The sequence below is a fragment of the Camellia sinensis genome, chromosome 5 (assembly GCF_055761805.1).
Source record: "Camellia sinensis isolate YWXY chromosome 5, ASM5576180v1, whole genome shotgun sequence".
Taxonomy (NCBI): domain Eukaryota; kingdom Viridiplantae; phylum Streptophyta; class Magnoliopsida; order Ericales; family Theaceae; genus Camellia; species Camellia sinensis.
In genome coordinates, this window is record NC_138965.1 from 138,771,853 (window position 1) to 138,794,824 (window position 22,972).

General features: G+C 34.9%; 1 protein-coding gene across 15 annotated transcripts; it reads left to right on the plus strand.

The window, feature by feature from the left end:
- Positions 1 to 4,734: 4,734 nt before the first annotated feature.
- LOC114289998 (protein LATE ELONGATED HYPOCOTYL) lies at positions 4,735 to 20,538 on the plus strand. Of its 15 annotated transcripts, none has more exons than XM_028233854.2 (8): positions 4,735 to 5,276; positions 5,334 to 5,456; positions 5,662 to 5,861; positions 5,979 to 6,090; positions 6,343 to 6,404; positions 17,938 to 18,171; positions 18,317 to 19,792; positions 19,889 to 20,538. In XM_028233854.2, the coding sequence occupies exons 3-8, from the start codon at positions 5,823 to 5,825 to the stop codon at positions 20,264 to 20,266; spliced, it is 2,301 nt and encodes a 766-aa protein (XP_028089655.2). In that variant the 5' UTR covers positions 4,735 to 5,276; positions 5,334 to 5,456; positions 5,662 to 5,822; the 3' UTR covers positions 20,267 to 20,538. The 15 variants fall into 15 exon arrangements, with proteins under 15 accessions (XP_028089655.2, XP_082723924.1, XP_028089658.2 ...); XM_028233855.2 differs by having other exon boundaries at positions 5,019 to 5,276; positions 5,625 to 5,861; XM_028233856.2 differs by having other exon boundaries at positions 5,023 to 5,276; positions 5,665 to 5,861.
- Positions 20,539 to 22,972: the final 2,434 nt, after the last annotated feature.

Genomic DNA, 22,972 nt, shown 5'->3' on the forward strand with positions numbered 1-22,972 from the left:
AAAATTTTTAATCCCCTCACTATTTTTCTAATACCATCTCTACCTCCTCACTATCAATCCCCTCCCCAAGGGTATTAGTAATACCAAGGTATTAGTAATACCCTCCTCATCTCTCAAAACAAACAAGGTATTAGTAATACCAAAGTATTAGTTAGTCCCAAGGTATTAGTAGTCCTATGACTATCTCTCAAAATAAACACCCCATATACTAGTCCCAAGGTATTAGTAATCCTAATCCCCTTGCTATAACCCTAAACAAATGGGGCCTTAGGGTTTTGTTTAAGGTTTTGTTCTGAAAGTCTTGTGAGTTTTCCTTGATGTTTTGAGAGAATTCTTCACTCATGATCTAAGATATATATATCAAGGAGTTTGTTACTTTAAATTCAAGAAAGTTCTCTTCGGTGGATTCCGAAGATTCAAACGTGGAGTTTCAAAGGAGTTTGGTTCTGTACGTAGTCGTTTATTCGACAAACGAAGTTGTGGATTCAATTTCTGATCAATCAGTTCCGAGACGAAGGCACAGAAGGTTTGAAGATAAATTGACTGAGTTGGGTAATTTGTGTGTTATCTTTGTAATCTTTCTTTCTTCAGTAGTAGAATGATTAGTGGCGTTTCGCCCGTGGTTTTTTATTACAATTGAAGGTTCTTCAATTGTGATTTTTTTCACGTAAAAATCGTTTGTGTCGATTTATTGTTTATTCAGAAAAATAACAATGTATATCACTTTCGTAAGTGCTTGAAAATTTAGATTGTGTGTTTTGAATAATTGGGATGTGGAATATTTTAATCTTGATCTAATCACGAATCACTTAAGATTTTTACAAAAAATTATGTTTGATCCAAAATTAATTATCATACCATCAAATCATTTTTATCGCTATATTTTAAATGTTTTAAAAAATAGACTGTTTATTTGTTATAATATATTTGATTTAATAATGTCATTACTGATTGACTTAATTTTTTGGCATACATATTATTCTTAGCTTATCATATAAGAAGAACAACTTAGATCTTTGAAATTAAAATTTTCAATTTTAACAAATTCAAGCTCTATTAGTGTGAAGTTTTTGTGCACAAATTTTATGAGTAAATAATATTTTTCGCATGAGCATAGGGATGTAAGAAAAATCAAAAAAATCGAAAAATTCGGTTGAACCAAACTGAAACGGTTATATTTGGTCGATTTTTTAATATGAATCGGTCTGTACGGTTTTTAAAATTTTTTTTTTTTCAATTTTTGGTTTGATACCAATTTAGACACTTTATGCATCGAATTAAACCGAAACCTACCGAAAGTTTCTCATATTAAACATAATATATATTATAATAAAATTGGTTGAGTACAAAATTCAATTGATTTACTGAATTGTTTATTTTTTTCTTAAATATTCCAAATTTGACAATAGACATTAACAATGTGATAAGTTGTTAGTTTGTCTCTCATATTGTAGCGACTTTGATTTTTTCGTAAGTCTTTATTTATTTATTATTATTATCTTATTTTATTTTTTGCTTTATTAATTGTGTGGTTACATGTAAATTTAATGTGATATTTAATTAGTTTAATGTGGTATTTAATTATACATAATTAATCAGAATATTTATATTTATATATTGATATATACATAAAAAAAAAGAGGGTGTTACATGTAGTGTTTTTATAAAATATATTTAAATATGTTGTAATTATTTAATAACATAAAATATATATATTTATTTAGGTTGTATTATATTATATAATATAATAATCATTAGGTTATATAATAATATATTAGGTTATAAGTGTTATAGAGAAAGAAAAGAAAGAGAGGAGCAACGGCAACCCAGAGAGACGGAGAGAAAAATTAATCAAAATCAAGAGTGTTGTGTGAGGAATTTCCGGGAGAAAAGAGAGATAGTGGGGAGAAAGGAGGAAAAATATATTAGTGTTTTGTTTTAATGGCATTAATTTTTTAAATAAGTTTTTGATCATTAAAAAATATTGTAAGTACAAAATTTACTTTTCTTAATTTATATTTAATTCGTTATTTTTATTTATTTATTTAATATTGAATTGATTTCATATTTACATGTAGATGATTGATCGATTTTAATTATTTTGATTAGTTGTGTGTGTAAGGTTTAAGGTTTTGAGATGATTTATTGATTTTAATTATTTTGTTTAGTTGTGTATGTAAGGTTTAGAGTTTTTAGTTGATTGATTGATTTTAATTATTTTGATTAATTGTGTATGCCAGGTTTAAGGGTTTTATATGGATTTATTTTATGATTGTAATCACACTCATAGTTATATGAAATTAAAATTAATTAGGAACCCATGGATAAATTTCTTATACTCCACCATGACTCCATGGATTGTTGTTTTATTTGAGTGATGGTGAGAAAGAGTGTATAAAAAAAAATGAGGATTATGAGATTTATTTGAATGTCTTAGGCTTGGCATTGTTGTGTTGTTCTCATGAGTGAGATGTTTTGTATATGTATATTGTTGCTTCGTTCTCATGAGTAGACGAGTGTTTTGATTTACGCGCGTACGTATATGCTAACCATCCGGGGAGTATGGGTCAAACTCGGGACGATATCCCCATGCAAGTTTGGCTTCGGAGCGGTGTTAGGTATACGGGAGGCACATGAGATGTATGTGTAGGCCGAAAGTGGAGGCCGAAGTGGTGGAGTTAAGGTAAAAAGAATTTAATTAAGAGTTTATTAGTATAGTGTGAATAGTATTGATTTGTACATGTTGACAAATAGTAAACGACCTCAAAAAATTATGAAATTTGAGCAGAGGCATGTATATGTAATTGCAGACAACTTTTGTGTTTTAACTTTTTATTAAAAAAATCGATTAAAACTTATAATCGGATAATCTTGATTATTGTAGTTTTGATTCATTTTAACAATGCAGATTTTAGAGGCTGTTTTAACCCACGAAACGAGCTCATTTTTATTGGTTTTGCGTAAACTGAAGTAAAACATTATTCTGAACACTTTTCGTGTTTTAAACTTTTCCGAAAAAAAACATCTTACAGCAGTTTATTTTCGTTTTCAGTTCCAGATTTTTTTCGATCGAATTTCGGTTAGGATTTTTTATTAAGTTTTTCTCTCAACCTGTTCAGTTTCTATTAAATTTGTTCGCACTGTCTTTTAGAAAATTTAATTCTGTACAACTTTTATTTTTTAAGTTTTGATCAATGCGAATTTTTTAAGCATAAAACGGTGCATTTTTATACTTCTTCAGCAAGTTACTTAGGATTAAATTATATTAACTTTATTTTTTTGTGCAGAATGGTGGGTGTTACTAACTTTTTTATGCAGGGTTGACCCACCATATTTTTATTTCTATTTTGTTTATTTTATACTCAATTTATATTTCGTTGTGTACGAGCAAGAAACTAAATACTACCGTATCTCGAGAAACTACCCATTCATCTCAGTGCGGATGGAACTATTTATCTTCTCCCGTAATAAGAATTAAATGTATTTTTGTTTGTGTCTGGTGAACACGTGTGTGTTAAATCTTATACTCATTCCAGTATACCTGTATACTGACCCGTTTTGTCACTTGGCAACTCGGATGCGTTCTGTTTGAGCGCAGCTGAGCTTCCTTTGCAGGATTAGTTGGGGCTACGGTGGTGACGTGGAGTAACTATAGTTTTTGGACCCATCTCTTGGATTTCTTTTGTTTTCTTGAGTTTAGAGTTGATATTAGTTTATATATTTATTTATTTTTTTATGACTTTAGTATTGGGATAATTTGGCATGATTTGTAACCGTATATTATTTAAGTTATTTTGATTATTTATTGTTACTTTAATGTTAAAGGTATTGGTTAGTTATGAATTATGATAAATGGTTTGATTGACGTTTAGTTTTTTTGTTTCACCCCTAAGATTTAGATGATGGAATATTGATTGGGATTTGGTTTTAATTTAATATTTAATCGTCCGAATTTTGAGACGTGACACATATGTGCTTTGGTCAAATTTTGCTACTACTATGCTTATATAGTCATAGCAGGTGTTTATGTTGTTTTAAATTTTTTGTTTTAACTTACTTGATAGATTTGTGATTTAGCCTTATGGGATTATGGTTTTAAATTTTAATTTTGCTTTAGTGTCAAGATTTTAATTTTCAGAATATATTTGTTTTTAATTCAATTTCAATAATTTTATATAATTTACTTATTATACTATAAATTTTAAAAGTAACTTAAATTTGAAATATTTTAAATTAATTAAACTGCACCAAACAAAACCGTTTAAATTGGTACGATTTAATAAAAAAATTAATCTATATCAATTCTGAATATAATAAAAATAACATTAATAATTCGGCGTAAAATTTTACCTAAATGCCGAACCGGTTACATCTCTACATGAGTAGGTACCGACGGTTTCATGAAAGGCCATGTATAAGGTGGGACCCATAAAGAGGCAGAACTGGACTCTTCCTATTACAGGGGAGAGGGAACTTTTTTTTTTTTTTTTTTTTTTTTTTTTTTTTTTTTTTTTACCTCCCAAGACAAGTTTCGTTTCGAGCAGCGGAAGAATATTGGGCCCAAGACAAGTTCTGCTTAAGTCAGGACTAGAGCAGCGAGAGAGTATTGAGTCAAAACCAAGTGCTGTGATAGCAATAACTGCCCACTGTGATAGCAATAACTTGAAACTAACCTCCTAACCAACTGCCTTACGCTTAAGAAATTGGTCTAAAAAATTTTAAACATGAGACGTAGGGTCTTTACCAAGTTGCCAAACACCCTCGGATGAGGGAGAGAGAGGGAGAGGGAACTTGTTCGAGCTTTAACCTCACATGCTAGTTTGTGGTCGAGATTTAAGCACACGCAGCCACACTGTTTTTCCAAAAAGTGCAAGGTGGGCTTTCTGGAGTTTACGGATTGGCCACTCAAATGTCACCACTTGGCATCATCCTCGCTCTCTACACCACCCTTCAGTCTCTCTCCTCGTCCTCGATTCATGCTAGCCTCAAATTAATACCCCCTTTATTTTTCTATTTTGCTCCAAAAACAAACCCCAAACAAAAAATAGTGGTTGAGATTATTCCTCACACCAAAAAAAAAAAAAAAAAAAAAATTGCCTGTTTTAACACTCGCACCGCAAACTCGTTTCTCTTCTCGTCTGCTACTGCCTCTCTGCTCTTTTGTTGAATTTTCTCTGATTCTGAACTTCATGTTCTCCGGGGAGAATCCGATGAATTTGCCTCATGAGTGATCGAATACTGGATCGGAGTTTCAACAATCATGGCTTTTTCGGAAGGTGCGGTTCCGATTCTTAGGGGTTTTTTTTTTTTTTGATTTGTGATATACTTGAAAGGTCTATGCGATTGCCGATGCATTGTGGATAGTCGGAGAGGTCATTCCAGTTTTGTTCTTGATTACCGATCGATTCTTTTTTCATCCTAAAGGTTTTGGCGTGGTCCACTTCGTTGTTGTTTTGGTGAGGATCCTGAATTAGGAATTTTCTATTTTATTTTTATTTTTATTTATATTTATATATATGTTGTTTCGGATTCAGAGAAGAGTAGGATATGGTAATGAATTATAATCAGCAACCATAACAAGAATAATAATAATAATAATAGTGATTTCTTTTTTTCCGAAACAGAGACAGGATCTCTACCGACTTGTTTGTTTTGTTGCAGTAGTAGTATTAGTAGGAAGTTATCAGGTTTTTGTCATCATCAGCCACGGCTAAGCTATTTCTAGTATCATTCGATGCGGCGAGAGCTGAAAGAAGGCTGTTGTTTTATCCCTTACTTGTCAGTGAGGGTCTGAAGCAGCGCCAGCTGCCTTGGTCCATCACATGGACACCTACTCCTCTGGAGAAGATTTAGTTATTAAGGTAAAATTATACATCTGTATATATGCATACATAGATAGATAGATACAGATATTATTAGGGGACTAATTGGCTATAAATCCGAATACATATGATTTTTGATTGCACCTTCTATCGCAGACACGAAAACCGTATACAATTACCAAGCAACGGGAACGATGGACAGAGGAGGAGCATAATAGGTTTCTGGAGGCCTTAAAACTCTATGGGCGAGCGTGGCAACGTATCGAAGGTTACAACTTGCTTGCACACTTAAAAATTATTCTTTGGTCGATACTGATTTTGTGCTCCAACTTCAACTTAGATTGATCCCCAATTAAAATTTTGTATATTGAATGTTTGTTATCTCTGGGATCCATGTTTAGATCCCAATGGATATGTCCTCTTGGAATATAATCCAGAGAGAGTTATTTCTTATGTTTATTTTCTCTTAATTCAAAATTTGTTCTTGCTCTTCTTCTTGTTTTTATCTGGTGCTGCGCAGAACATATAGGAACCAAGACTGCTGTGCAGATCAGAAGTCATGCACAGAAATTCTTTACAAAGGTCAATCGGTACCTTCACTCCTTATGCTTATGTGGAAAATATATCTTCACTTATTGTTGCTAGGTCTTGACTTCAACCACACCATGAAACAAAAATTTATGACTTGATTTTCCCTTTTCTGTTCCCAACTTTCTGATCTGACGTATTATTCACTCATTACCACCATTATTTGTTGTTTTGTGTAGTTCTCTTGCATTAGCAGCTCAATCACTGGGCAACTTAGACCATCCCCAATCCTTCTCCAATTTTTTCCATCTAATTTGATAATAAATTTGAGTAAGAAGTTTGATTTCGTATGAACTACTCCAATTCTTTCATCAAATTTTTATCAAAATCTTTTTAAGAATTCCCCTCTTATACCAAATTTTCCTTTTCATCAAATTTGATATAAAAAATCATCTTGAATGCTTCATCTTTTAAAATTTTCATCAAATTTAAATTTGATGAGTTCTCAATTTGATGGAAAAAAAATGGCTCTCCCTTGATTTGATGAACATTTGATGAAAGGATTGGAGATGATTTTTTAATATATTTTCATCAAATTCAAATTTGATGAAAGAAAAGATGAAGAATTGGAGATGTCTCACCTACTCCCTTGAACAAAAGAGGGCCCAGTTTTTTATATACGTTTAATACATAGTGTATGTATCACATAAAAATAATTTATGTAAAGCACATAACATAACTTAGAAGGTTTTGAAGCTTTGTAACATTTTCCCTCCAAAAAATGACCATACTGTTAATTGCTTTGGAAAATAACTAAAAGTTGTCAAATTCAATCCATCTTCTTCATTCATCAAATAACCAAAAAATTTAGATATAAACTTGCAAATGCGAACAACTAGTAGTAAAAATAAAAACAACGTCGAAATGGAGAATGGAAAAAGCATTACCAGGCAAAAAAAAAACTCATTAAATTGCATTTCATACATGTCAAAACAAACTACCCTATCATTATTATACATCTCGTCAGTCGTCATTATGTTTAGACATTTCTCTCCATCAAAAAAAAAAGAAGGGCAAAAGAAAAAGTTAATACTATCATAAAATCAAGAATTAAATGCGATGAAATAAGCAAATTCTTTGGCATTATAGTATTATATTATACAAATAAAAGCATTTATTAAAAATATATATATATATATATATATTATACAAATGAAAGGCCTTCATCATTGTACTTCTTTCTTGGTGAAAACAAATAACCCTCGTTATATCATCTCTTTCTTGATCAAATTGAAAAGCCCACATCAGTAAGAGAAATGTTACAGAAGAATCAGTCATAGAACCAAGTGCAAAAGCTCTTGCTACCTAAGAAGCACGGACACGGACACAACACAAACACGGACACACAAATTTTCAAAAAATACAGGACACGAAACGTTAGGGGCACGTTCAAAACATTTAATTTTATATATTTATTATATGTCATATTTTTAAATATTTAACATGTATTTTATGTAAAATATTTAATTTTATCAAATTTATCAACCATAGTATGCTATTATTTTAGTAAAAAAATTAAAATTTTTAATTTTTTTTGAAAAAAAAGTCCTCGATGTGTCCTTAACGTGTCCCTAGAGTGTCCTCAGCATATCCCTAATGTGTCCTCAGCGTGTTCCAATGTGTTCGCATCGTGTCCAAAGTGCCCTAGCGTGTCCGCCACATGTCCAGAGTGTGTTCGCACGTATTCATGTCCGGCACATGTCCGACACCTGTATGTGACCTCCAGAGAGAGGTCTGTGCTTCATAACTTGCAACATATCATTATGTTGTTAGTTTTGCAGTTGATTCTATGTGTGTAGTTATTGGTCGATTTTAAAATAATAAACTCTAAATCACTAGATGAATATTATGTTAGAAAAACTTGAATATAAAAGTTAAATTATTACTTTTGCATCATAAAATGTGAAAAAAATTAATGTAAAAGTTAATAAAGAGCCTCACTTATATATTTGTCTTGGGCCTCAAGTAGACTTGAGCCGCCTTTGTTCCATTCATGTGCATTGAATCTTGGTGTCTTGTCATATATCTATCTAATATCCTGGGAGCTGTTGTTGGTACTCACAAATGACCTATTTTTACTGTGTTGAAATATGTTGTTGTGCACTCTGATGTGTATTATAGTTTGAAAATTATGTTTAGAATATGATATTAAAACAGCCTGTGTGGCAATGATAATATTGCAAAGGGAATTTCATTCATACTAAAAATTAATAATTCTTTTTGTGCTTCCATCTCCTTATCAATTGAATGCAGAAATGTTAGATGGCTTATGTAATGCGAGACATGTTCCTTAACTATTCAAGAAATTCCTAGACATGTTAGCTGCAGTAGGAAGTTCATCTCCATGCAATTTGTATCCCCACCCATCCCCAACAAAAGGAAAATAGAAAGAAAAATAGATAAACTGATGTTGCGTCTTGAAGAGTGAGAAGAGTATGAAATGTCATTGTTTGATTGTATCATAGGCACAGGGGGATTGTGATTAGCATACTTTTATCATTTTAGAAGGTCCTTTAAGGAACTGTGTGCTTTTGGAAAGAATAAAGAATTGATTGTTGGACAATGTTCACACTATTGTAGAGCTTGATATGCATTGTTGGGCCCTTTTGCTATTTACTTAACCTTTTGAGACTAGTGGTTCGTTAGCATGGTATTAGAGCTCAGGTTAGGAAAGGTCTTAGTTCAAATCTCTCCATTTGCATTTGTTTTTCCTTTTGCAATTTGTTTATCTGTAGTAGGATGTTTGCGTCTCCATGTGCAAGATATGGTTGCATGTCATTGTTGTGCCTTTCCTAATAGTTTTAATTTCTTGGGACTAATGGTGATCTAACACATACATGAGAGCATGTGTAAAAAAGCTATTGCATTGTATTGTATTGTATTAGTCTACAAGGTACTTGGAAGGCTGGATTGGATACAGACCTTATTGTTGTAATCATTTGTACAAAGTGCTTGCTGTCAAAGGCTTGAATGACAGATATTAATTCTTATGCCTCTCTAAGTGTGTTTATACAGAACTTTTTAGACCATGTTAATTGATCACAATATTCATCTCCCAGTGAAGAGAGGGGATGAGAATGACTTGTCAAAATAAAAGGGGCGACAACGAATTCCCTCTCTGGGTCTTTAGATGCACTTGCACATCCCTTTGGGAGTTTATTATGAACGATAAACAATAAAGCATGAGGCACAACATAGGCTTTTTTCCCCCCAGCAAAATGCCTTGCATTGTTTTTCCTTGTTGTAAGATGTGGAAGACTTTGTAATGTTGGAAAACCTAGGTATTTTAGGTTCTAGGGTTGATTTAAAATGGAAAAGCTGGTCATTGAACAAGTTGACATAAAGGATTCAAGGTTAGAACTTGTGAAACAATGGATTTCAAGCCATGTATAAGATAGATTCAAAGTGGTTGAGAGTTTGATTTTGGCATATTAGTGTGGGTATTGGAGGTCAATTTCCCAACTTTATATGAGATCGTGGTGGATAGAAATGCCATAGTGCCAATTTATTTACATTTGGGGCCTATGAAGCACGGACACCTCTTTGGAGGTTACATATGGGCGCCAAACAAACTGAGGCCTCGTTTGGCAAGAGGCTATTTTAGCCAATTAGCCAAAAAGTTACTAAATTAGTCAAAAAGCCAACAACTCATACCAAAAAGTCAAAGATTCTCTTTTCTCTCTACTTTTTGCACATCTTTTCGTAATTAGCCAAAAAGTCATCCCAAACATACAAGTTTTTTTTACCTACCTTTTTAGCCAAATAGCCAAAAAGTTACTAAATTAACATGTTCCCAAACGAGGCCTGAGGACACACGATTGACACATTAGGACACTATTTTGTTTTGTTTGTTTTTTTTTTCTTTTTTCTCTGGAGTAGTATACCAAGGTTGTTGAATTTGACGAGAATAAATATTTGACATAGAATATATATATATATTTTTGGCTTAGGGTGTCCGAATCAAAGCCCGACTAATCCCTAGGGTTGTACAGGCCTGACATAGAATAAATATATAATATTTAAATATATGCCATGTAACAAAAATATATAAAATTATATATTTTGTACGTGTTTAATGCGTGTCGTGTTGTGTATTTTTGGAAAATTTGCATGTTCGCAGGTCTGTGTCCATGCTTAGTTTGGGGGGTAGCCAATTATTTTGGGATGTGTTTTTTAGATGGACCTTGCAAGATTCTGAGGCTAGAGAGTTGGACACCCTTATGTAGTGTTTTCACGGTCTTCATCCAAATATTTCGAAGCGAAGGTGGAACATCATTTTCTTGGAAGGGGATTAAACGGTTGGCCAACAACTCATCTAAAATCTTAAACTGTTTGAGAGAGGAGCAACTTATGAATCATAGAAACAAACACGTGACAAGACATGGACACACCAACACAATGGGCTTGTTTGGTTTGTTTTTCAGAAAATTTTTTGGGAAAAATTTTCTACAAACAAATTTTCAAAAGTAATTAAACCAAACAAATTTTTCCAAAAAAAATCTCAAAATTTTGTTTGGTTACCTACTTTTCAAAATTACTCTCTCTTTCATACACATCAAATCAATCACTTTTTTTAAAACTCTCTCCCAAAACAATTTTTCAAAACCATTTCTGAAAAAAGACAAACCAAGCCGGTTTTCGTACTTTTTATCTCAAAAACTACTCTACAAGCACAAACCAAACAAGGCCAATAATTTTCAAAAAGTGCTAGATACAACATGTGGTAACTAATACCATTTTTAAAAAGAGAGGAACACTTAATCACTTTTAAAAGTGCGTCAAATGAGAGTCAAAAAATTGAAGGATTGCAAGGTCATTTCAGAGAGAGTTCAATGTTATAACAACATAAGCTAACAATACTAGGTATATACATCAAAGGGCAATATCAAACTAGAAAAGATATTAAAAGTCCACAAACTAGATGGCAGAATCTAAAAGGCGAGAAAGTAGAAGTATTTAAGGATAAAATATTTAAAGAAGTAATGTGGACTTTGAAAGATGATACTAATATGGGAAAGATGGTGCCGAAGGGCAAGATGGTTTTACAAGCTTGACGGGAGTGTTGAAACAGTGGGTGATATTATTAGACACCAGGCAAGCAATAAACAAATGAAGAAAAGCACACCGGCACAGGGGTACATAGAGGCAGAGTACAAGGGCACAAACAAACAGTTTAGAAAATGTGTAGAGTATTGGCTAGAAAAAAAAGACAATAACAGATGGTTTACAAACAGTGGCAGAACCAGGAATTATTCTTAGGGGGGTGTTGGTGCATTATCAATGCACATGTTTTATTTTAACATTAAATTGCATTTGTATTATGCTGCCATCAATGATCTGGTACATCTATTTATTTCATCAGTGCATGTGATTAAGTGTGATGGAAATGCGGAGGTGAAAAAATGCTTGGTAATTAAAATGATGAATGGAGAATGAATGTGGTGGGTGAGAGGTTCTGAAGCTGTAGGAGGAAGGAAAGAAACAGTTGGGTTATTAACTCATCCACCAAGTCTCATTTATTAATATTCGCACAATATGCGTTACATTATATTCATGGAAGGTATTAATTGTTTGTATTATTAATTCATGTATAACATGTGACTGTTTATCTAATCTCATTGTATATAAATGGGAGCTAATGTTGTGGCAGTGTGTAAATACGAAAGTACTCTATATATTGTGTTTTTACACAAACTATCAGGCAAACTGTAAGGGCGTTTTAGTGGTGGAGCATTAAACTCACCCACTTGTGCAGGATTGGTCTGGGTCAACATGACTATAAGTCGAGCTATTGTATCCTAAGGGAGATAAGCCAAGATGTGATGTTCGGCTGCACCGGGAGTGGTGGCTTTTTTTCCCCTTTAAATCTTTTTGTTTTTTGTTCTTTCTTTATTTCCTCTCTGAAACTGTTCACCAATTTTTACTCTCTTAAATCTCTCATTTCCATTTTTCTGTTCTAAAATTGATGGATTTCTTTCCTTCTTTAATTTTTTTACTTTTTTTTTCTTTTCTTTTTTATAGGCTTGTTTCTCTTCTGACTATAAAAGACCAGATTGTCATATTCTCTGTCTAAGAATTTTCATTTTTAATTCTACTTTCCCTTTCTATTTTCTATTTATAAATGTGATAACGTGGTAGGGTGAGAGATGGCTGTGATGTTTGCAAAAGATGAGTGATGATGTGAGGTGGAGGGAGTCGAGTAGAAAGATAAAGGAGTTTCTTTCTTCTTCTTCTTCTTCTTTTTTTTTTTTGGTTGGAAGGGGGAGTGAGAGAAAGGGATAAAGGATGGGTATCAGAATGGTGGTGGTCTGGTGGGACCTTTGGGTGGAAGAAAGAAATTAGTGCGTGGTGAGATTATAACGGTGGTAAACCTTAAATTAGTAGTAGAAGAGTGGCCCTTCCGGTGTTTCTACTTGAGCAAAGTTGGTGGATAGTGAAGAGTTGAGGGTAAACTACCAATAGGTCTTAATAGTTAGACTTAATTCCTATCAAGTTCCATTGAAAATAAGCCCTAGTAAAATCATCGCTAAAAATAATTTTTTGTGACGATTTTTTGCTTATGTTGCTAAAAATTAACAATTAGTGACTTTTTTTTGTCACAGTTTTTATAAATTGTCGTTAAAACTTACAATTAGGGATATTTTTCTGTGAAGAATTTTTCAAACTATCACTGAAAGTTGAAAATTAGCGACTTTTTTTTGTGACAATTTTTTTAAACTGCCGCTAAAATTTATAATTAGTGATATTTGTGTGAGAATTTCAAATTGTCACTGAAAATTAACAATTAGTGATGTTTTTTAGTAGTGTTTGATGAAAAATGTCATTAATTATTATAGGATATATTTGACAATTAGTCTACCTATTAGGACCTACACTTAAGTTTCCCAATTGTTAAATAGTTTCTTTAGACATTTTCTCTCAGAACACTGAGTTACCAGAGTCTGGAATGAGTTTCATGTCGTGAAAGTTTGAGGTGTGAAGTAACACTGAGTTCCTATAAAATTAGCGCACATGATATTTTTCAAAACAAAAACTTGGTCAGTTCACATTGCATTGCAGACAGATAGGCCTGTAGCCCTTGATCTATGAAAATTGTATGGTACAATGATCCATGTGGCATCCCATTACCAAAAGAAGCCAGGTGAATTAGGGCGAACCTCGAAGTTTGAGTATTGTTTCTTCCATTTGAAATTAAAATACTCAAGTTGTTTACAGCCTTTGATGGAAAGCAGAAGTTGAAGGGTTATGAATATGCAGGAGCAGTATTCATTGATGTGGTTGTTTCATGTTTTTACATGATTTTGGTCCATCACGTTATTGGTATTTATGATAACATGTCATGCATGGTCCAATGCTCCCTTGAACAGTGTTGTCTTTGTTAACTTGAATGCACACCAAAAACATACACTCTGCATACATAAGGTGCGTAGAAACCAAATATCTTAAGATGTCATATTGTTTTTATTATGCAAATCTATGTAGTATGATATCATTTGAAAGCATCTACTCTGTGGACTTGATTGATCCCATGGTTCTTGTACACAAGTAAACAAACTTAATTGAAATTTGAATCTAATATGGAGCCCTTTTGATGCAAATCTACTTTGGAGTCTGTGCCACCATCTACACGCCGTCAAATGATTCTACTTTAAGTACTTATATGCAAATTTGCTTTTGAGTACTTGCTGCAATCTACGATCCCTTGATCATGAATTTCACTAGGAGTAAATAGGATTTAACCATAGATGTTAAGATGACACTTGTGGATGATGTTCGTGTTAACATTTACCTACACCTACCACCACCTACTACCACACCTACTACACCTACCACACCTACCACCAATTTACCCTCACCTACTCCTCACCTACTACCCAAATCCTCTTCTATATAATAGGAATCCTTGTAATATCAATAATACAACATCAATACATCAATCAATAATAAGATCATCAGATACATTTATTCTCTCTGTATTGTTCTCTTTATACATTGATTTTCTACATGGTATCAGAGCAGGTTTAGAACCTAGTATTTTCGCTTCCCGGCGGGCGACAACCTCACCTTAGCCGCCCGCCGGACCTCAACTTATTCCGCTATCATTTTTTCTTGTCAGAACATCTCTGTGTACTCTTCTAGGTTCGGTTAATATACTCTCTATTGTTACTTACAATGCTCAGAGATCTGGTTACCTTCAAAGGCCAGAGGACATGCCCACTTCAAGGCAAGTTTACAAGATCTACCCGAACAACCCCGGATCGGACCTCGCCGGCGAGACCACCGCCGCTATGACAGCCGCTTCTGTTGTCTTCCGCCACCACAACCCCTTCCGATTCACGCACCAGCAGGAACTCTTCGTCGCCACCGACGGTCCTCTCCCTTTGGATGCAGTTACAAAAGCAGAGAAGCTTACTTTATCGGGTGGCCAATTCAGTTGTAGTTTGCTCAGTTGAATGGCAACAAGCTTTGTCATTCATCTTTGTGTCTCTACCTGATTTGGTGTTAGTTCAAATGGGGAAAGACATTTGAGGCATCTACAGCTTCGTATACTAGTCCTTCTCCCAGCTTTTTAGATTCAATTTGGAGGAGGTAAAGGTCCCTGTTACTGTTCAGAAAGAAGTTCTGCAAAGTTGACTGGACCTCGTTGAATCTGTTTGGCTAAATCATGATTTGTTAAAGCCTCAGGTCAGAGACAATTAATGTTGGAACAGCCACTGCTGCTAAAGCAATTGCCCCACATGGGCATGTCCCTCACGCCACCCTATTTCTCTCTCCTCCAACCTCACACTTTCCATCTCTCCCCTACTTTCTTTATTTTATATATATATATATCTATATCTCTTTTTATTGTTTGATATTACCCAAACACTCCCCGTTTACACCACTCATCATATAATAATCTTCCACCGCCCCACTTTTTATCTTTTATTAAAAAAAAAAAAAAAAAAAAAAAAAAAAAAAAAAAAAAAACCTATCTCTTAAAATAATTTATCATTTTTTCCACCCAAAATCTCATCATCATATATTCTATCTATATTTTAATATGTAAACATATACATATATATACATTGAATTCAATTTCTTTTCTTTTTTCTCTTTTCTTTTCTTTTCTATCTATACATATATTATTATTATTATTATTAAACAAAAAAAAAAAAAAAAAAAAAAACACCATTGCCGTTTTGATTTCAACTTTCTTCTTATTATTTCTTTCTTTATTTTGCTTTCACATTATTTTTTCATCTTTTTCAAATTCCATTCATACCATATAGCTTTGCACACCAAACTATATTTTTTCATCTCAGGGATCAACCCCGATCACAATTTTACACAAAAAAAAAAAAAAAAAACCAACAAACCAAAACACAACACCAACAGATTTGTTTTCTTTTCTGCAGACGGCCACCCACCGACCTACTATGCCGCCGGTCTCTTCTTCTTGCCTCCGTCCTGGGCGGCCCTTGCCGGTGTTGCCTCAGTACTTCCTTGTCCACTGGGCATGATCACTACTCCCTGCTCCTCCACTGCAGCATATGGTGGACCTCCAAATCGAAACATCACGGTGGCCTTCCGCTTCAGCTCCTTGTTTTCTGCCCTTAGCACGCTTATCTCTGCTCGCGCATCCTTATACATGCGTTGGAGCAGAGCCAGCTGGGCGTTTAATTGCTGCACCTCATTTGTCCTACTCTGCAGCCGGTGCGACAAGTTTGTGACCGCCGTCATGGACTCCACACATGCCTTCAAAGTATACTGATTAGCCTCCACATCCGTTTGCACTGCCATTTTTTGCTCCACCGACCGCATCGGAAAGTTCAACGGAGCAACCTCCGGGGCACTCGGTTGAGGTTCCAGTGCCACCGCTCCAGTTCTCTCTCTTGTTGACTCGTTGAGGTCGGGAAAGAGGGTGAGCAGTCCACGGGAAGACGAGGCCATTTTCTGGGCAACAAAGTGTTACAGACTATCTCTCTCAGCACAAGGAACTCTCTTTCTCAGCAACACGAAGGATTTTTTCAGAGGTTTCTCTCAGTTTTTCTCTGCCTCAGCCTCTGCCTTCGTCTTGGTTATATAGCCAAAGCAGCCACGCGTATCATGCGCCGCTCGGCGCTAGACGACAACCTGGGCGCGCAAGCCAAGTCACGCGCCTCGCCATCATGTCCGGTACACCTTTTGATAAAATGGGCACGCCTTTTGATGGCACGCTTTTTGACAAATTGGGCACACCTTTTGAGGGTGCGACTTTTTAAGGGTCCGACAAGACTCTGTAAACTGTCCCGACATTGATTCCGGTTAGCTCCTTTATGGGTCCGACAAGACTCTGTAAACTGTCCCGACATTGATTCCGGTTAGTTTCTACAAGGGTCCAGCAAGACTCCGTAAACTGTCACAACAGTGTCTGTTACAACGGTCCGACATGACCCCGTAAACTGTCTTCTACATCGGTCCGACATGACCCCATAAACTGTCTTCTACAACGGTCCGACATGACCCCATAAACTGTCTTCTACATGGTTATGACACCCCCATACAGTGTCCTCTACAACGTTATGACACCACCATCCAGTGTCTTCACCAATGGTCTGACACGACCATACAGTGTCTCTTATCCTCTTTTATTTTTATGTATTTTCTTGTTTTTTGTTCCTCTCTCCAAACTCAAGTTGGTTAGTTTCTATCCTCCTTGAGTTTGCGGGGGGCTGTTAACATTTACCTACACCTACCACCACCTACTACCACACCTACTACACCTACCACACCTACCACCAATTTACCCTCACCTACTCCTCACCTACTACCCAAATCCTCTTCTATATAATAGGAATCCTTGTAATATCAATAATACAACATCAATACATCAATCAATAATAAGATCATCAGATACATTTATTCTCTCTGTATTGTTCATTGATTTTCTACAGTTCGTTATTGGATCTCAGGCATGAGATATGAAGTTATATTAGGAAATTTGATTTCTCCAATGGACAAAGAAGGTAGAAAACTTTTGGGTTTGCATGTTGTCACATGATTATCAAGTTTATTCCTAGAGAGGACTTCTTCTTCCCTCATTTCCGGGGTTCCATAATGTATAAGATGAATGGTAGGAGTTGGTGGTTATGCTACTGTTCAAAAGATCGAAATGAAAATTGAACAGCAGGAAGTGGCATATTGATATTTTCATCCAAAAAGGTTGCTAGATTGGTTGAATGGAATACTGAATTTCACTTGGAAATAATAAGATTACAAAATTCATTAGATAAGGCTGTGATGATGATGATGATTCATTATGTGGTTGGGAAAGTTTAAAATTGTTCCATATGATATCTAGAATCACAAAAAAGTAGGTGTTGATTCTATTCTGTACTGAGTCATTGTTTTGTTAAATATATTTCAGATGTAAGCACTTCTAAAATCCAAGTTATTACAGTTAATACTGTTTTATGGTGGATTGCTGCTCTTTGTGCCGCAAAAATATTTTTTCATAAAATTTCTCTTTGGGTTCTAAGTATTAACAACTGTTTTCCAACTCCAGTTGGAGAAGGAAGCTCTTGTGAAAGGAGTTCCAATAAGACAAGCTATTGACATAGAGATTCCTCCTCCGCGCCCTAAAAGGAAACCAAGCAATCCTTATCCTCGAAAGACTGGTGTGGCAATACCTAGTCTGCAGGTGGGAGCAAAGGATGGGAATAATTCATCATCAGTTTCTTCTTCCTGCACTGCCACTGGTAAACAAATACTGGACTTGGAAAGAGAACCACTACCTGAGGTATATATGTCCCCTGCATCATTGCTCTTCTATTTGTTTGGCGATTTATGGCACATTTTCTTGTTTACTTCTGCATGCATGTTTTTATTTTGTTCCTTCGTATTTTTAAATTTCTGAAATTCTTTGGCCTATTTATTGTTGTTAGAAACCTGATGGAGATGAAAAGCAAGAAAATGTCAAAGAAAACCAGGATGAGGGAAATTTCTCTGAAGTTTTAACCCTTTTCCAAGAAGCTCCGTGTACGTCCTTGTCTTCAGTGGACAAAGATTCCATTCGAACACTGGCGGCACCCAGAAATTCTTGCACTTTTAGGGAGTTTGTGCCTATGATGGTAAGTACCCAGGATGAAACAAATGAATCTTATGTCACTGTTGAACCCAGAGGAATTCAGAAGTTGGTTAAATTTGATGCAAAACAAACGGTTCAGGATAATGGAACAAATTACACCTCGAACTTGGAGAGTTCTATCCCTTCACATGAGAAATTGGTTCAAGGAAAGAAAACAGATGAAATGTGCCACCCTGAAAATTTTGGGGCATTGCCGTCAAGTGATATGCAAGCCACACATAACTACCCAAGACATGTTCCTGTGCATGTTCTAAATGGGAGCCTAGGAATGAACACTGAAAATGTTTCTTCAGATATGTCTTGCCAAGAATCCATATTTCACCAAATAGGAGGAATTCATGGATGCCCTAACCCATTCTCAAATCCAGCTGCTTCTGCAACCACTGAACATCATGTTAATGCGCCAAGATCTTCCACTCATCAACAGTTTCCTCCTTTCCATCCGCTCTTCACCCCAATTCGCAACGATCAAGATGACTACCAATCATACCTTCATTTTGCTTCCACCTTTTCAAATCTTATTGCATCTACCCTCCTGCAAAACCCAGCAGCCCATGCTGCAGCAAGCTTTGCAGCTACATTCTGGCCTTCCGCAAATATGGAAGCTTCTGGACTTTCTCCTGTAGACACTTTAGGAGGCTTTCCATTGAGGCAGATGAATCCAGCTCCTAGTATGGCAGCTATTGCTGCTGCTACAGTAGCAGCTGCAGCTGCTTGGTGGGCAGCAAATGGACTGTTGCCAGTGTGCACTCCTTTTCACACTGGTTTTACTTGCACTCCTGCATCCACAACAGCAACTCCAACAAATGTTGGTCTTGCTGCAGCAGGAAACAATGATAAAAGAGAGAATGCTCTTCATGATCTTCCCTTGAAAAATCCACAGCTGGACCCAGAATATTCTGAAGCTCGGCAAGAACAGCATTCTGCTTCCAAATCACCAACTTTGTCATCGTCAGACTCTGAGGAAAGTGAAGGTGCAAAACCAAATACTGGGTTAACTGCTGCTGATGATCATGATGAGAAAGCTGCAGCTGTAGTAACTGACCTCCATGATTCAAACAAGGCAAAGAGCAGAAAACGGGTGGATCGCTCTTCTTGTGGTTCCAATACACCTTCCAGTAGTGATGTAGAGACAGATGCTTTGCAGAAGCACGAGAAAGATAAGGAAGAGCCAATAGAACCCGATGTAAGCCATCCAGCAGGTGACTCTAATAATCGACGTGGTAGAAGCTCCTGCATTATAAATGATTCATGGAAGGAGGTCTCTGAAGAGGTAACTGAAAAATAATATTTTCTTTAATGAAAGAATTCATGTCTATATTGCTCCTGCGCACTGTATTCATCGTTGCTTTTAATTTTTCACTTGCAGGGGCGGTTAGCCTTTCGGGCACTATTCTCTAGAAAAGTACTGCCACAAAGCTTTTCACCTCCACAGGATAATAAGCAGAATGCAGATGAGAAAGCTGAAGATGCATCACGATTAGACCTTAACAGCATGATGTGGGGGACTTGTCCCAGTCATCAAGTGGTGCAGAATAACACATTCTTGAGAAGCGAAAACCATGGGGGAGGACTGTTGACTATAGAGCTTGGGCATGGGAAGCTTAAGCCTCACCGAACAGGGTTTAAGCCCTATAAAAGGTGTTCAGTGGAGGCGAAGCAGAGCAAGGTTGCAAGTGCTGCCAGCAGCCAAGGTGAAGAGCAATGTCCCAAGAGAATACGGTTGGAAGGAGAGGCTTCAACTTGATGACTGTTTGTGGACAAATGGATATGCAATTTACAAGGGAAACCTTTGTTGTTGCATTTCATTTTTATTCCAGCCCCTTTTCCTGTTTCATTTCTAGTTAATTTGTCTATTCTTGAAGCTCACGAAACTTGTCGTGTGGATGTGTGTACTATAATGTATTTTACATGTACTTTTACTGTAATCTATGCAGATGTACTTAAGAACTCCCCTTGAATACTTAACCATTAGAAGGAAATGAATGGGCCTTGTTCTGCCCTCCTCTTCCCCTCTAAGTATACATGTCTTTTTCTTTTCTAATGACAAATAAATGGTCGCCTCTATCTCCAACTTGAGTCAAGTTGTGGGATCTATAGCATTAAAAAAAAAAATTCCCTCACAAAATGGCAGTTACTATGTTAGTGGTTACTATGTTAGTAGCTAGATTACAACGTAAGTCAACGTCTCTCCATGGATTTGAACTTGAAACTTCACTTATCTTGCCACAGAATGTTCTCTCCCTAATCTTGGGTAATTGCTCGGAGTCGCATTTAATTTTATCTTACTCATCTATTTTTATGTATTGTTTACACACTAGAAAAAGTGTGTGAACAAATTCATTCACACTTTAGAGATATTATTGATATAATTAAAAATGAAAGACCAAAAATAAAATAAATGATATATTTTAAAGGCCATAATTTACCCCTAACTCAATAACGGGATAACTTAGGGGCCTATTTACATTACAAAATTTTTCTTCTTACACCCTTTTTCTTTTTACACTCATAACAAAAATTAAAATTTTCTATTTCATCTGTTTATCCCATTATAATTTTATAAAAGTAACTTCATTCCTATCCTTCATATTCTCTTTACACCCTAAGTTTCTAAATCTTAACTCGCATCTACCATCATCTCCAACCTCCACCCTAGTCTGTTCTCTATCCTCTCATACCTCCTACATACTCTTCCACAATCACATCACCTCTTTAGCCCTTTTATTGAAATGAAAAATGACATTTTGGGGACTTTATTTATTTTTTCTACATTTGAGTTTTGTTTGGCTGGTAACAAATCAAGTTTGTTAGACGCTAGCTAGTCGTACAAGCTAGAATTGATTAAATTAGCAACATTCGGCCTTAAAAGTCCGAATAATCTTAAAATATTAGGTTACGAAAGGTTGAACAATAGAGTTTGTTCGGCAAATTAGAGTTCAAAGACTCCATTTTTTCCCTGTACAAATAGCACAAAATAACATTAAAATGATAGAAAATCATATCAAAACATCTCTTAAGCACAAATTTATTGTATATAATTTATTTACAATTATCACATATATGTTTGAGCTATCATTTTTTTTTTCTTTTTTGTTTGTTATTATATTCTTCATGGTAGATGTGTTGAGAGTTGCAGATGAATGGAATGAGTGAGAGAAGGGAAAGATGGTAACGGTGTGTTGGTGAAGCAGAAAGGATGCTGGTGGTTGGGTAATAAGAAGGAAGAGTAAAGAGTATGAAGAGAAGATTTTAAAGTATGTAGTCTTTAAAAGTAATTTTATAAAAAAGATAAAAATATGAGAGAGAATTTCATTTTCCCACCAAATTTTCATCTAAAAATCAATTTGACCCCCAAATTATGGATTTAATCAATTTAGCTCCTAAACTATTTTAATTGCAATGAATTCAACCCCTACCGTCATGTTCCGTCCCTCGTCTTTTCTTCTTACTTTTCATCTCTCTCTCTCTCTAAAATAAGTTCTCCCTCATTTTATTTTTTCTCTTATTTTTTTCTCTTCCATTTTCCTCTCTCTCTCTCTCTCTATTTTTATTTATTTATTTATAAACAACAACTTCCACAACTACATACAATATCCCCTAAAACCTCAATGGCAGCCACTGCTCGTGAGGGACAAAGTGTAGATTTAATAACTGTAAAGGAGGAGAGGTTTGGATAGAGGTGGTGGTCTGGTTTTAGAGATTGAGAAAAAAAGAGAAGAGTGGGTGGGTTTCGATCAGTGGATTTAAATTTGGGGGCAAAAGTGCATTTATTATTTTTTTTTTTTTCGCTTGATTCTGACGGAATATGACAGTAGGGATCGAATTGATTGTAGTTAAAATAGTTAAGAGCTAAATTGATATAATATATAATTTGGGAGACATTTTGAGTAAAAATTTGAAGGGCAAAATGATATTTTTTCAAAATATAATAAAAAATTAAAATAAAAGGTGCAAGAAATCAAATTCCTTACATGACCCTAAGTATAAAAAAATTACAGAGAAATAATAAAATCTTATTGGATGGACATAAAACCACATGATCTTACTGATCTATGTGATAATTTCTCATGTAGTCTATTTTTTAACAATGTTTTGAATCTAACGGCTCATTTTCCGCCTTCAGTTCGGCACTAAACTCCGTATAACTAGTGAAGTATTGTGAAGGCATGTAAAAATAGCATGATTATTTGTTACTCTCATAATATAGTCGCGTAACATTTTATAATATTATGATTGATAGAAAATGTAAGATATTATAATTTTATATTGGATGATTAAAGAATATAAGGAGATATGATGAATGATTATTGGTTAAAGAATATGAACACGTAATATTCCGAGAATACTTTATAATTTTCCATAAAAAAGACTCTCTTAATTGTGGGATAATTTCTTTTTAAATTTATTTAAATAATTTTTGTCTTTTAAAAATTACATCAAACACTTTGAC